This window comes from Squalius cephalus (assembly GCF_949319135.1).
Source record: "Squalius cephalus genome assembly, chromosome: 15".
Lineage (NCBI taxonomy): Eukaryota > Metazoa > Chordata > Actinopteri > Cypriniformes > Leuciscidae > Squalius > Squalius cephalus.
In genome coordinates this window covers 7,774,637-7,788,208 of record NC_137136.1, presented here as the reverse complement: position 1 = coordinate 7,788,208, position 13,572 = coordinate 7,774,637, and the positions used below count along the sequence as shown (strand labels likewise).

General features: G+C 36.8%; 3 protein-coding genes across 3 annotated transcripts; all 3 read left to right on the top strand.

Annotated features, from left to right (window-relative positions):
• Nucleotides 1-422: 422 nt before the first annotated feature.
• Nucleotides 423-4,783, top strand: LOC307172650 (uncharacterized protein; the record flags this gene model as incomplete). Its single annotated transcript, XM_079895189.1, has 6 exons — nucleotides 423-586; nucleotides 3,064-3,140; nucleotides 3,463-3,760; nucleotides 3,865-4,019; nucleotides 4,183-4,465; nucleotides 4,633-4,783. 6 exons carry the CDS (start codon nucleotides 423-425, stop codon nucleotides 4,781-4,783), a joined length of 1,128 nt encoding a protein of 375 aa, XP_079751315.1.
• Nucleotides 4,784-8,173: 3,390 nt separating this feature from the next.
• LOC307172649 (fucolectin-4-like) lies at nucleotides 8,174-9,172 on the top strand (the record flags this gene model as incomplete). The annotated part of the gene is made up of 3 exons (XM_079895188.1): nucleotides 8,174-8,204; nucleotides 8,568-8,850; nucleotides 9,022-9,172. 3 exons carry the CDS (start codon nucleotides 8,174-8,176, stop codon nucleotides 9,170-9,172), a joined length of 465 nt encoding a protein of 154 aa, XP_079751314.1.
• A 2,982-nt stretch (nucleotides 9,173-12,154) lies between these two features.
• Nucleotides 12,155-13,359, top strand: LOC307172648 (fucolectin-like; the record flags this gene model as incomplete). The annotated part of the gene is made up of 4 exons (XM_079895187.1): nucleotides 12,155-12,333; nucleotides 12,438-12,592; nucleotides 12,755-13,037; nucleotides 13,209-13,359. 4 exons carry the CDS (start codon nucleotides 12,155-12,157, stop codon nucleotides 13,357-13,359), a joined length of 768 nt encoding a protein of 255 aa, XP_079751313.1.
• Between the last annotated feature and the right edge of the window lie 213 nt (nucleotides 13,360-13,572).

The window sequence follows — 13,572 nt, the reverse complement described above, 5'->3', positions numbered from 1 at the left end:
TTAAGGTGGAGAAAGGAGACCTTACAGAGGTGACGGATGTGGGTGTCCAATGTGAGATTTGAGTCAAGTCTGACTCCAAGGTTTGCAATAGAGGTAGACAGAGCAATGTGATGACCAAAAATAGATATACTACTGAGGGAGGAGGACTGGGTTTGGTGAGGGGTACCAATCAAGATGGCTTTGGTTTTGCTGCTATTTAATTGAAGAAAGTTGTCAGACAACCATGCCCCTATCTCCTCCAAGCAAACCTGAAGTGCAGACGGCAGCACTGAGGGGAGTGAAGAGTCCATTTTTATTTTTATAAAAAATAAATATTTTTGTTATTTTGTTATTTAAAGGTGCATTGCGCAAGTCTCTGAGTTTTTGCAGAACTATGCCCCCTCTGGCGACAAGCGAAACTGCAACCAGAGGTGTGCACGCTCATGGACCACACGCATGTGTCTTTGTCTTACGTGGAGTTTGCGTTGGGGTTTGGAATGGACTACAAGCCGGTCTCTTTGAATCCATCTTCTACTTTTGTCGCTCGAGTTGTCTTCGCTGATACGGAGACTGGCGGCGAATACACAAACCTGCCAGACATAGCCAGGTGAGCGTGAACGCGCATGACGTCACGCCCAGTCTCAAATTCCGTCCCGAATCCCTCTTATTTATTTTACTGTAAAGGATTATAGAGGCAATCGCAGTGATCAGAGAAGGGCTCATTCAGCCCATCAGGCAATTGTTTAAGAATGTATGGGTTAGAAAAACGGGTATTTTTAACATGAAATGTTGCGCAATGCACCTTTAATGGTGATGAACCCTTTTTGCCCAGAGTAAACTTCATCTTGTCTATTTGAAAACCTTTTTTTTTGTACATCATAAAATACAGGTAAGTGACTTGCTTAAAAGAATCAAAATGAATGGCAGATTATGTTTGCATGTGCATGCTATAATGTGAATTACATAATTTACTTAATTGCCAAATTCAATTATAAGAAAGTCTAATTACATTATTTTAAATATCAAAATAAACTCTCACAGTAAATTCATTATAAAATCAGATTATAAACACGATGGCCACAGACTGTTGAGCAGCTGTCTTATCAGGCGAGATTATAATCTATAATAATAATTATTATTATCTATAATAATCCTATAGGCAAACAATCTACTTGCAAAACTGCAACAATTAGTATCCTCAATTCCAAAACATCTTTTTATTGCATTTTACAAAATGTCCCAACTTTTCTTGATTTGAGGTTGTAGCTACTGAGTAAAAGATGATTGATTGATTGATTGACTTATTGATTGATTGATTGATTGATTGATTGATTGGTTGAGATGTTTTGGTAAAATTTTGTAATCAAAATGAGTTATCAAACATTTTAAATTGATTCAAAATAAAATAATACTTTAAAAAAAGTGGAATGTACATAATCTAATATGTTCATTCTATTTAATGTTTATTTTCAAACACAATGTACATTGGACTCACAGAACCTCAGCTAAATTTTTTTTTTTTTTTCTGATTTACACATTTGTTCAAAACAGATAATGCTAAACTATTTAATATCATTTAGCAAAATGAAATAAGAAGAGCAAAATCTGCTACACCAGCCAGCCGGAGTGCCCATGATAACCACCAGAGGGCACTCCCTCCGTCTGCTTTACTGCTTCATGAACTACGTTTCCCATAAACCATTGCCTGGACTCATCATGTTCTGGTTACTGCCAACTGTTTGTCATTAACTCATTTATGTTTGCCTAAACCCTGTGTGATCATTCGCTTGTTGTGAAAAGTCGTGCCTGTGTTACTGCATTTCTGAGTGCTACTTCTGGTTTCTGTGTCATGTTCTTGATCTTCTGCCTGGCTCCCTGTCCCTGGATTTCCCTGTTTGCCTGTGCCGAGCCTTGGACTTCTGTCATTATCTGGATAGTTTGCTCTGTGGGTTTGACCTTATTCCTGTTTTATGGATTACACTCAATAAAGCTTGCGTTTGGATCTGTCACGTCTCCGAGCAGTAATACACATAACACTTCTATTGCTAAAATTAGGTCAAATTTGATTTCAGTGCACATAAACACATATGGGAAATGGGCAATATAACTGCCAAAGGGCAATTTGAGAAGCTATTAAGGCCATGTTTCTATGATACTTCTTTAGAAATAAAGATATGGGGATGGAGACAGAAAAGTTTGAAGGTTCAGTTCCAGATAAGGCCTGTAAAACTGGTTGTTGTGAAATAGTTCTTTATGATTTAATTTCTAAACCCTACAAAAGGGCTAGTGATTTGCATAAAATAAAAAAGTTCTACAATTAAAAACAACAACAGCAATCTATTACCATTATTCAATTGCTATCTTTGCAAGTTCCAGTTTCATCAATTTCTTTTTCACAATATAGCAACTGATTTAATTGTTATGATTGTGTTTGTCTCATGTAAGTTATGATATGTCCATTTAAAACTTTTAAATAATCCTGTTAATTGTTCTCAATTAACTGTTCTTAACTTAAATTATAGATCTTAACTGACAAAGAAACACATAAGAGGCCAGAAAACACGTGATCTGTTCCTTAGCATTTCTGCAAACTCATTTACATTGTTAGACATTTCTCACAAAATGTATCAGTTGTAAAAAGCACATTTATCAGATGATTTAGATAAAGCATCCACACCTTTAAATTTTTATCAGGTTTTTTTTTTTTTTTTGATTATATAAAGGGTGATGAGCACTCTTTGTTCATTTACCTTGTCTTTGGGAGAACCTGTAGCTTATAGAATAAAGGTGAGTCAGTTCAACTTGATTTATAAAAACAACAACATCAAAATCAATGTCAGAAATTAATTGCTTTGATCATTTTATACTTATCAAAATATACATGCATGTCATTATTGTATGACATTTTTACTGAAATTAAATTAAATTAATCTTATGACATTCTGTTAAATCTTAAAACAAACTCTTATAAATCTATTATAAATTGGATTATAAATGATTTCGCCATATCAGAAACAATTGCAAAGAAAGCTTAACTTTTTTTAAAAGCTTATTTTTCTGAACTTATTTACTTCTCACTTGCAGAACAATGGAAATGCACGTGTTTTTCCTGCTTTGTATTTTTGCCATGCCTTATTTTGCAGACACGATGACAGCTAAAGGTAAAGTTGAAACATTTACAGTTTCAATAATGTAGACATGCCTCACAATACTGTAGACACTTTCATATGTTTTATGTTGCCTTCAAACTATTTGGTTATTTGTTTTGTTTTGCATACATTTTTTATTTTTTATAATTTTATTATAAATAAAGTTTGATACAATGCCTCACTATAAAGGTATATTATCCCAAAAGGACTTTGTTTTCTCCTTGGCAATAATAATGGAAATGTTCAAGCTTTCATTAGCTATATCCACTTTTGTGTCTATAAATAATACATGTACTTAAAGCTTTCTTTCTGATTAGTGCTTTGTCAATTTCAGCTAAAAATCTCGCTTTATATGGCAAGGCCACACAGTCGGACCTGGTTGATAATCCTGGGGCAGCATTTGGCCATGCCAGTAATGCTATTGATGGAAATCGTGACTCACATTATGAACATGGATCCTGTACTTCTACTCCTACGCAAGAAGACCCATGGTGGAGGTTAGATTTACTAGACGAGTATGTAGTGACCTCCATAACTATCACGAACAGAAAAGACTGCTGTCCTGAAAGGCTTGATGGAGCCGAGATACGAATTGGAAACTCTCTGATGAACAACGGCAACAACAATCCATTGTAAGAAAGCCTTTCAAGAGAAGATTCTCTTAAAGAACAATGTGATGAGGTTACATACTGTACATGAAATCAGATATTATCCATATGCTGTCATTTTTATACAGGGCTGGAAAGATTTCATCCATTCCAGGTGGGAGATCCCTCACTTTCAAATGGGAAAAAGGCATTCCAGGCCGTTTCATCAATGTGGAAATACCTGGTCGTAATCGGGTTCTTACTCTCTGTGAGGTTGAGGTTTACGGTTATCCAGCTCCTGATGGTGAGAACATTTATGATCAGGATTTGATCAGTTTGGCTCTAATAACAAATAAGCAGATATTTGAGATTTAGCAATGTTGTAGACACATATTTCATTTCTAGACTGTAAGAGAAGTAATTTATTTAAAACTATGAATTCATGTGAAACTCATCTGTTGTTGTAGGTGAAAATGTGGCTTTAGGAGGAGTAGCTACACAGAGTTCCCTCCACTCATATGGCTTTGCATCCAATGCCATTGATGGGAACAGAGATGGTGTTTTCAGTCGTGGATCCTGTTCCTGCACTGCAGCAGACCTCAATCCCTGGTGGAGACTGAACTTACTGAAAAGACACAAAGTGTTTTCAGTGGTAATTACAAATTCTTTAGATGCTGTTCCTACAAGACTAAATGGGGCAGAAATCAGAATTGGAAACAGTCTGGACAACAATGGCAATGATAATCCCAGGTAAATGAATTCATCTTAATATGGCTTTTTAGAGAAATTCTCAGAATTACTGCAGTCTGCAATGTGACAACTTGTATTGAACTGGTTTGACTTGATTCATAAATGTGTTTTGCTTTGTGAACGGTGGTTCAGAGTTTCTCAAGATGCTTAACTCACTCTTTCTTCAGGTGTGCTACGATCTCTTCCATTCCTCCTGGGTTTTCCTCCTCTTTTGACTGTTATGGGATGGAAGGACGTTACATTAATGTTGTTATTCCAGGACGGAGAGAACATCTTATAATGTGTGAGGTTGAAGTGTACGGATCAACACTGGATTGAGAAGAACTTAAACAACAGGATGTAGATAAAAACTAAATATTAGTGTCTGTAGAGCTTTACTTTAACCAGACATTTATACCAGAGTTTGCAAAACAGGGTATGTATTATTTTAAGTCTCTGTACTTTAATGCACTGCATGCTGTAGAAAGTATTAGACAGATTTGTGTGACTATCGATCAAAGAACACTGGGAAATGGACAATATGGACACTTTTTTTTGTAAGGACATGCAGATGTGAAAATTGTATGTTGTAAAATTAATGTTTTCTTTTGTTTTGTTGTCTGTAATGTCTTGCAAATGTCTATGTAAAATAAAAATAGTAATTATTAAAATTTTGCTTTTATGGAAAAATATGTCAGGTGAGGGGGTTGAGGAGATGAAGCAAGGACTCAATTGCAGAAACAAAGGGTTTTTTATTATAAAAAATAAAACAAATACAAACAAAACTACCCAAGGGGGAAAACAAGACTTGACTTGGCTAGAGCTAAGGAATGACACAGCAGGGAAAACACTCAGCGTGTGTATGACGACGAATCAGCACAGGACTGCAAACACAGGGAGGAGCAAACAAAGCAGGTAACGAGGGAGGAGGACAGGTGGGGAAAATGAATCAATAATCAGGTAACAAGGTGGGCGGGGTTAGAGGAGAGCACATGGCACAAGGAAACACATGACAAGCCATTTGCTCACACAAAATACAAGCACATGGCCAGTAAAATTAATCACAAGCCATGTGCTTACACAGAACGAGACATGAACACGCAGCCAATGAGAACACTCATAAGCCACGTGTTCACACAGAACATGACAACATGAAAGCACACAGCTAGTGTAAAAACACAAGCTGTGTGCTACACAAGACAGAGCGCACAAGGATGAGCGTGAGCTCATCCTGTGCGCTCAAAACAGAAGACAAACACGCGGAGCATGGATGTCTGAATACACAGAACCGAAACCAAACTAGACCGACGTGCCGGGATCCAAACACCACGCCCCGCACATGTAACAAGGCATGTAGACAAGTGAGTGCACGGCTCCAGTACGCGCACTCAGACAAAGACGAGACAAAAACCGGGAGTGTCAGAGCTCTGTCACAAAATCAGGAATTTAACTAGTAGTAGAGCTCCTGGGTAAGATTTGTATGCATTTCATTTAGCGGAAAATATCTCAACTGTTATAGACTAATATGACCCCATTGAACAACGTCAGATGTGTGCCAAAATCTCTACCTGGGACAAAAGCCCTGAAAATGACAACAATAGGTGACAATATTATCACACTACAGGTAAATGGGACTTTTTTCCCCCTTTATAGATATCCTCATACATTTCTACCAGTTTAATCTTCATATTAAGAAAAACACTTTTTGTATTACACTTTGTCTTAAAAATAAAATAAAATATGCAAATTGGGCAATATCCCATTAAACATGTGTACATATATAAACCCTTGAAGCTACAGATTTTCTGAGGTAATCACAATGTTTACAATGACCATGTAGTGTAAGTGTAAGAATTTTGTTTTGATATTTTTAATTGTTTATGTAGATGGGGGAGGGGGATGTCCTGTTTTGTGTTGTGTTGAATGGAAAATTATAAATACAATTGTATACAAACAAGGGACTTTTTTAAAAGAAAGAAAACAAGCATTTGATTAGGATTAATCCCTGTGTTGCAAGGTAAAACTTTCACAACAGAGTCCAGGTAGGGGATGATGATGAGAGCTCATTCAGTGATAGGATTTTTACAACTATTGCCTCCCTTGCATTTGCAGTACTTCCAACAACGGACACCAGCTCCCCGACGGGGACACCCATTCTTGTGTGCACACTTGCCACATGAGCAGGGATCTGGCAAACCTTCAGGTTTTGAGATTACAATCTCAGGGACTAATAAACTGCCCTTTCTTACAAAACCATAAGCATCTGCATTTAAGATCGAGGTGGCGTCTTTAAATGGTGCTTGGATCCAAAGCTGCTGTTGATAATAGGCTCTTTGTATATGTTTTCTTGCATTAGTTGAGGTGCAAGCGGTCCTCTCAAAGTCCATCTTAAGGACATTACTATCGAACGCAGCAATGCGCAGGTTGTCAAATGTCTCCATGTCCGTTGATGGTTTGAGACATTTGACCAAGAATGTTTCCGCCATTTGTATTGCACTCTCTGTTAGCTGTGGACAGTTGAAATTGAGAATCAGAGAAGAGTTGTCTGGTTTGCGAACAGTGTTCAGAGCAGCAAGTTTGGTTGATATTTTGCTGGTTGTATCGCACCCAGTCAGGGCATGTAGTGCTGGGAGACACTGTGTGAGCTCGTCTCCCAGCACTATGCAGATATCATGAAGTCGTAATATTGATCTTTTCACTCCTGAGTTGCGGATGAGCCAGAGCTCTTGGAGGCCAAGATTTCTCCAAATGACTGTTATGTGGTATAATTTGTTACATTTATATAGCGCTTTTCTAGGTACTCAAACCACTTTACATGGAAGGAGAGAATCTCCTCAACCACCACCAATGTGCAGCATCCACTTGGATGATGCAACGCCAGCCATATTGCGCCAGAATGCCCACCACACACCAGCTTACTGGTGGAGAGGAGACAGTGATGAAGCCAATCAGTATATGGGGATGATTAGGAGGCCATGATGGACAGAGGCCAAGGGGCAAATTTGGCCAGGATGCCGGAGTTACACCCCTACTCTTTTTCGAAGGACATCCTGGGATTTTTAATGACCACAGAGAGCCAGGACCTCAGTTTAACGTCTCATCCGAAGGACGGTGCTCTTTGACAGTATAGTGTCCCCATCACTACACTGGGGTGTTAGGACCCACACAGACCACAGGGTGAGCACCCCCTACTGGCCTCACCTCTTCCAGCAGCAACCTGGTTTTCTCAGGAGGTCTCCCATCCAGGTACTAACCAGGCTCAGCACTGCTTAGCTTCAGCGGGCAACCAGTCTTGGGCTACAGGGTGATATGGCTGCTGTATAATAGGCACACAAAGACATCTGTGTCACCTGATGACAGTGTCAGTGATGTAGATCCTGTACGGTGACTTAAAATGTCCTGCACATGGAACATCATCCTGTCATCGGCTTCCTCGTGTGTGCAGTTGAGCCAGGGGAATGGAGTAGCACTCGCAGCTGACAAAATCCATGCCTGTGGTGATATACCAAGGTATAGTGGTTTGGTGCCTTTGTAATTGGTGGTCAGCCACTCAACATAGAATGCCTGAAAAGCAGTTTTGCTAATGGAAGATGACCAAAAGTTATCTAATACCACTGGAACATTTTGGTTTGGTGATATCATATCAAGGACAACCATGTTTTTTGATTTTCCTCTTCTCTCCCTCTCTCCATGTTTGATGCTGTCCTCTCTGTAAGTGTTGAAAACGATATGGATCTCATCACAGTTGCCTCCAGCTTTGGTGACCATAAATGTCCAAAGCAATAGCAAAGTCGTGGAATGTCTTGACGGGTGGATCAAGTTTCTTTAAGGAGACCTTTCTCACCAATGCCATGAAGTCAATAATGATGGTGTGTGTTTGTAAGAAGGTTTTGTAAGAAAGGGCATTGTAAGAAACAATCCATTGTAAGAAAGCCTTTCCATTGTAAGAAAGTTTACGGTTATCCAACTCCTGATGGTGAGAACATTTATGATCAGGATTTGATCAGTTTGGCACTAACAAAAATAAGCAGATATTTGAGATTAAGGCATGTTGTAGACACACATTCCATTTAGTCATTTATTCAAATCTATGAATTCATGTGAAACTCATCTGTTGTTTTAGGTGAAAATGTGGCTTTAGGAGGAGTAGCTACACAGAGTACCCTTGGTGGATATCGCTTTGCATCCAATGCCATTGATGGGAACAGAGATGGTGTTTACAGTCGTGGATCTTGTACCTGCACTTCAGCAGAGGTCAATCCCTGGTGGAGACTGAACTTACTGAAAAGACACAAAGTGTTTTCAGTGGTAATTACAAACACATTAGACAGTGTTCCTTCAAGACTAAATGGGGCAGAAATCAGAATTGGAAACAGTCTGGACAACAATGGCAATGATAATCCCAGGTAAATGAATTCATCTTAATATGGCTTTTTAGAGAAATTCTCAGAATTACTGCAGTCTGCAATGTGACAACTTGTATTGCACTGGTTTGACTTGAAGCATAAATGTGTTTTGCTTTGAATATGGACGGTGGTTCAGAGTTTCTCAAGATGCTTAACTCACTCTTTCTTCAGGTGTGCTACGATCTCTTCCATTCCTCCTGGGTTTTCCTCCTCTTTTGACTGTGGTGGGATGGAAGGACGTCACATTAATATTGTTATTCCAGGACGGAGCGAATATCTTACACTGTGTGAGGTTGAAGTGTACGGATCACCACTGGATTGAGAAGAACTTAAACATCAGGATGTAGATAAAAACTAAATATTAGTGTCTGTAGAGCTTTACATTAATCAGACATTTATACCAGAGTTTGCAAAACAGGGCATGTATTATTTTAAGCATCTGTACTTTAATGCACTGCATGCTGGAGAAAGTATTAGACAGATTTGTGTGACTATTGATCAAAGGACACTGGGAAATGGACAATATGGACACTTTTTTTGTAATGTAATGCAGCTGTGAAAATTGTAGGTTGTAAAATGAATAATCATTTTGTTATTAAATCTGTAGTGTCTTGCAAATGTGTATGAAATAATAAAAATAAGAATTAAAATGATGCTTTTATGGAAAAATCTAAATAACTGCAAAAGTCACTGGAAAAAAACAAACATGCAGCAAAAACAGCATAACATTCATTGCTGAAGGTTAATGGGAGAAAAAATATTATACTCCTTTTTAAAAAACGTATTTAACTTACTTTAAGAAATATTAGGTCAAATGTAATACATTGCTGTGTGAATCTGTTGGTTTGCTCTGTTTTTCATGCACTTTAACAGATTGCTTAAAGGTCACATGGGTAACACTTTAGAATACTGTTCCTTCATTAATGAATAATTACACAGGAACAAACGAGTAACGCATTATTAACATTCTAGTAACTACTATTAACTAACAAGAAACTCTGATTAACATTAGTAAGTAATAGCGCTCAGATGAATGTAGTAGTTCACTATTAGCTAATCAAGAACTACTATTTTTTTCATACCTCCCAGAGAACTACTATCTACAGGTTCATAATTAACATGAATAATGCATCATTTATAATAAAAGGTAATGGTAACCCACTAGTAATGACTCAAGTATTACTACATCATTCTAAAGGAACTACTAATTATTTGGATCAGTATTCTAAAGTGAAAAACATGATAACTACCTAATATTGACTGAAGTCATTGTAAGCTTTTGAGATTTTTGTAAGATTTTGAATAGTAATTCCTTCCAATGGATTTGGTAACACTTTAGTCATTAGTGTGTTCCCATGATCTTCACTTTAGAATACTGATCCAAATAATTAGTAGTTCCTTTAGAAAGATGTAGTAACACTTGAGTCATTACTATACAAAACCTTACAAAAGCCTTAATAGCTTACAAAGACTTCAGTCAATATTAGGTTGTTATCATGTTTTTCACTTTAGAATACTGTTCCAAATAATTAGTAGTTCCTTTAGAAGGATGTAGTAACACTTGATTAATTACTAATGAGTTACCATTACCTTATTATTATGCATTATTAATATTAGTTATGAACCTGTATATAGTAGTTCTTAGTAGTCTTCAGTGAGGTATGAAAAATAGTAGTTACTGATTAGCTAATAGTGAACTATCACATTCATCTGAGCGTGATTACTTACTAATTCGTTAATCAGAGTTTCTTGTTAGTTAATAGTAGTTACTACAATGTTAATAGTGCGTTACTCATTTGTTCCTGTGTAGGTATTCATTAATGAAGGAACAATATTCTAAAGTGTTACCGTCACATGTAATAAATTGGTCAAATCTAGATTCAGAGTGCGACACACACAGCCAGAAGTTTTGTACATGCATATACTGTATGGAAGGGAAAGGTGGATTTATGCACTGCTATAAAATGCACATCACCTTTGTAACTTAAATTAGCGGAAATGGCCAAAAAAGAGTTGAAAAACATAATCTGCTTCCGTAAAGTTACTGCAAGCTCAACAAACAAATCATAAATATTTTATCACAATTCTGATAAAGCACATTTATCTCAGATGACCCGTTTAGATAAAACACCCAGGCCTTTAAAAGTTGTCTTGTATTTATAGCTGGTCCATTGATGGTTTTGTTATTTAATGGTGATGAACCCTTTTTGCCCATAGAGTAAACTTCATCTTGTCTATTTGAAAACCTTTTTTAGTACATTATAAAAGGTGAGTGACTTACTTATTTAAAATAATCAAAATTAATGTCGGATTAAGTTTTCATATGCTATCATTTGAATTACATAATTTACTTAATTGTCTATCAAATTAAATGATATACAAAGTCCAATTACATTGTTAAATATTGAAACAAACTCTCACAGAAAATCCATTATAAAACCTGATTATAAACTTAAAGAATTTTAACAACACTTTTCAGATTTGTTATTATCTTATTTCCTTATTTTCCTTCACATGTGTAGGATAATGGAAAATCACATGTTTTTCCTACTTTGGATTTTTGTGATGCCTTATTTTACAGACACAACAACAGCTAAAGGTACAGTTCAAAATTACACAAATGATTTCAGTTATACAGACACACTCACAATACATTATAAACACTGGATGCTGATCACTGAACATGTCATATTGTTATCAGGGCAGGTTGTCACCTATGATTTATGTTTTACTTTTATATAATTCATTAAATGTCTTCTGAACAAAACTATGGTTTGATATTTTTGCATGTTCTCTTTTTGACTTTTTTTTAGGAAGTGTTTATTGTTGTTTTATGAAAATATGATTGTTTACATCTTGCAGAAAATGCTTTTCTTATAATGTGAAAGATGTTTTTAGATAGCATTTCATATTTCAAAAAAATACTCAAGATCGGGGCTAATGTCTCAAAAGGACAGATTTTTCTCTTTGGCAATAAAGGTGGAAGAGCACAATTACTTTTTGTAGCTATAGACTGAGTAGATACATCTAGAAATGTACTGTCAAAAACATAAATAAATAAATAAACCCTGAGAAATAATCACTGAAGTCAAAAGTTAAATATTATATTTTTTATTATAATTTTAATTTAGTTGTATTAATTTACTTGTTTATATTACACATTTTGACCATGCTTGATCAATTTCAGCAAAAAATCTCGCTTTATATGGCAAGGCCACACAGTCGGACCTGGTTGAGAATCCTGGGGCAGCATTTGGCCATGCCAGTAATGCTATTGATGGAAATCGTGACTCACATTATGAACATGGATCCTGTACTTACTCCTATACAAGATGACCCATGGTGGAGGTTAGATTTACTAGACGAGTATGTAGTGACCTCCATAACTATCACGAACAGAAAAGACTGCTGTCCTGAAAGGCTTGATGGAGCCGAGATACGAATCGGAAACTCTCTGCTGAACAACGGCAACAACAATCCATTGTAAGAAAGCCTTTCAAGAGAAGATTCTCTTAAAGAACAATGTGATGAGGTTACATACTGTACATGAAATCAAATATTATCCATATGCTGTCATTTTTATACAGAGCTGGAAAGATTTCATCCATTCCAGGCGGGAGATCCCTCACTTTCAAATGGGAAAAAGGCATTCCAGGCCGTTACATCAATGTGGAAATACCTGGTCGTAATCAGGTTCTTACTCTCTGTGAGGTTGAGGTTTACGGTTATCCAGCTCCTGATGGTGAGAACATTTATGATCAGGATTTGATCAGTTTGGCACTAATAAAAATAAGCAGATATTTTAGATTTAGCAATGTTGTAGACACATATTTCATTTCTAGACTGTAAGAGAAGTAATTTATTTAAAACTATGAATTCATGTGAAACTCATCTGTTGTTGTAGGTGAAAATGTGGCTTTAGGAGGAGTAGCTACACAGAGTTCCCTCCACTCATATGGCTTTGCATCCAATGCCATTGATGGGAACAGAGATGATGTTTACAGTCGTGGATCTTGTACCTGCACTTCAGCAGAGGTCAATCCCTGGTGGAGACTGAACTTACTGAAAAGACACAAAGTGTTTTCAGTAGTAATTACAAATTTTTTAGATGCTGTTCCTACAAGACTAAATGGGGCAGAAATCAGAATTGGAAATAGTCTGGACAACAATGGCAATGATAATCCCAGGTAAATGAATTCATCTTAATATGGCTTTTTAGAGAAATTCTCAGAATTACTGCAGTCTGCAATGCGACAACTTGTATTGAACTGGTTTGACTTGATGCATAAATGTGTTTTGCTTTGAATATGGACGGTGGTTCAGATTTTCTCAAGATGCTTAACTCACTCTTTCTTCAGGTGTGCTACGATCTCTTCCATTCCTCCTGGGTTTTCCTCCTCTTTTGACTGTTATGGGATGGAAGGACGTTACATTAATGTTGTTATTCCAGGACGGAGAGAATATCTTATAATGTGTGAGGTTGAAGTGTACGGATCAACACTGGATTGAGAAGAACTTAAACATCAGGATGTAGATAAAAACTAAATATTAGTGTCTGTAGAGCTTTACATTAATCAGACATTTATACCAGAGTTTGCAAAACAAGATATGTATGGGAGGCCGGATGGGACGAAACACACTGAAACACTTGCGACACACACTGAAACACTTGCGACACACACTGAAACACTTGCAACACTGAAACACTTGCAACACACACTG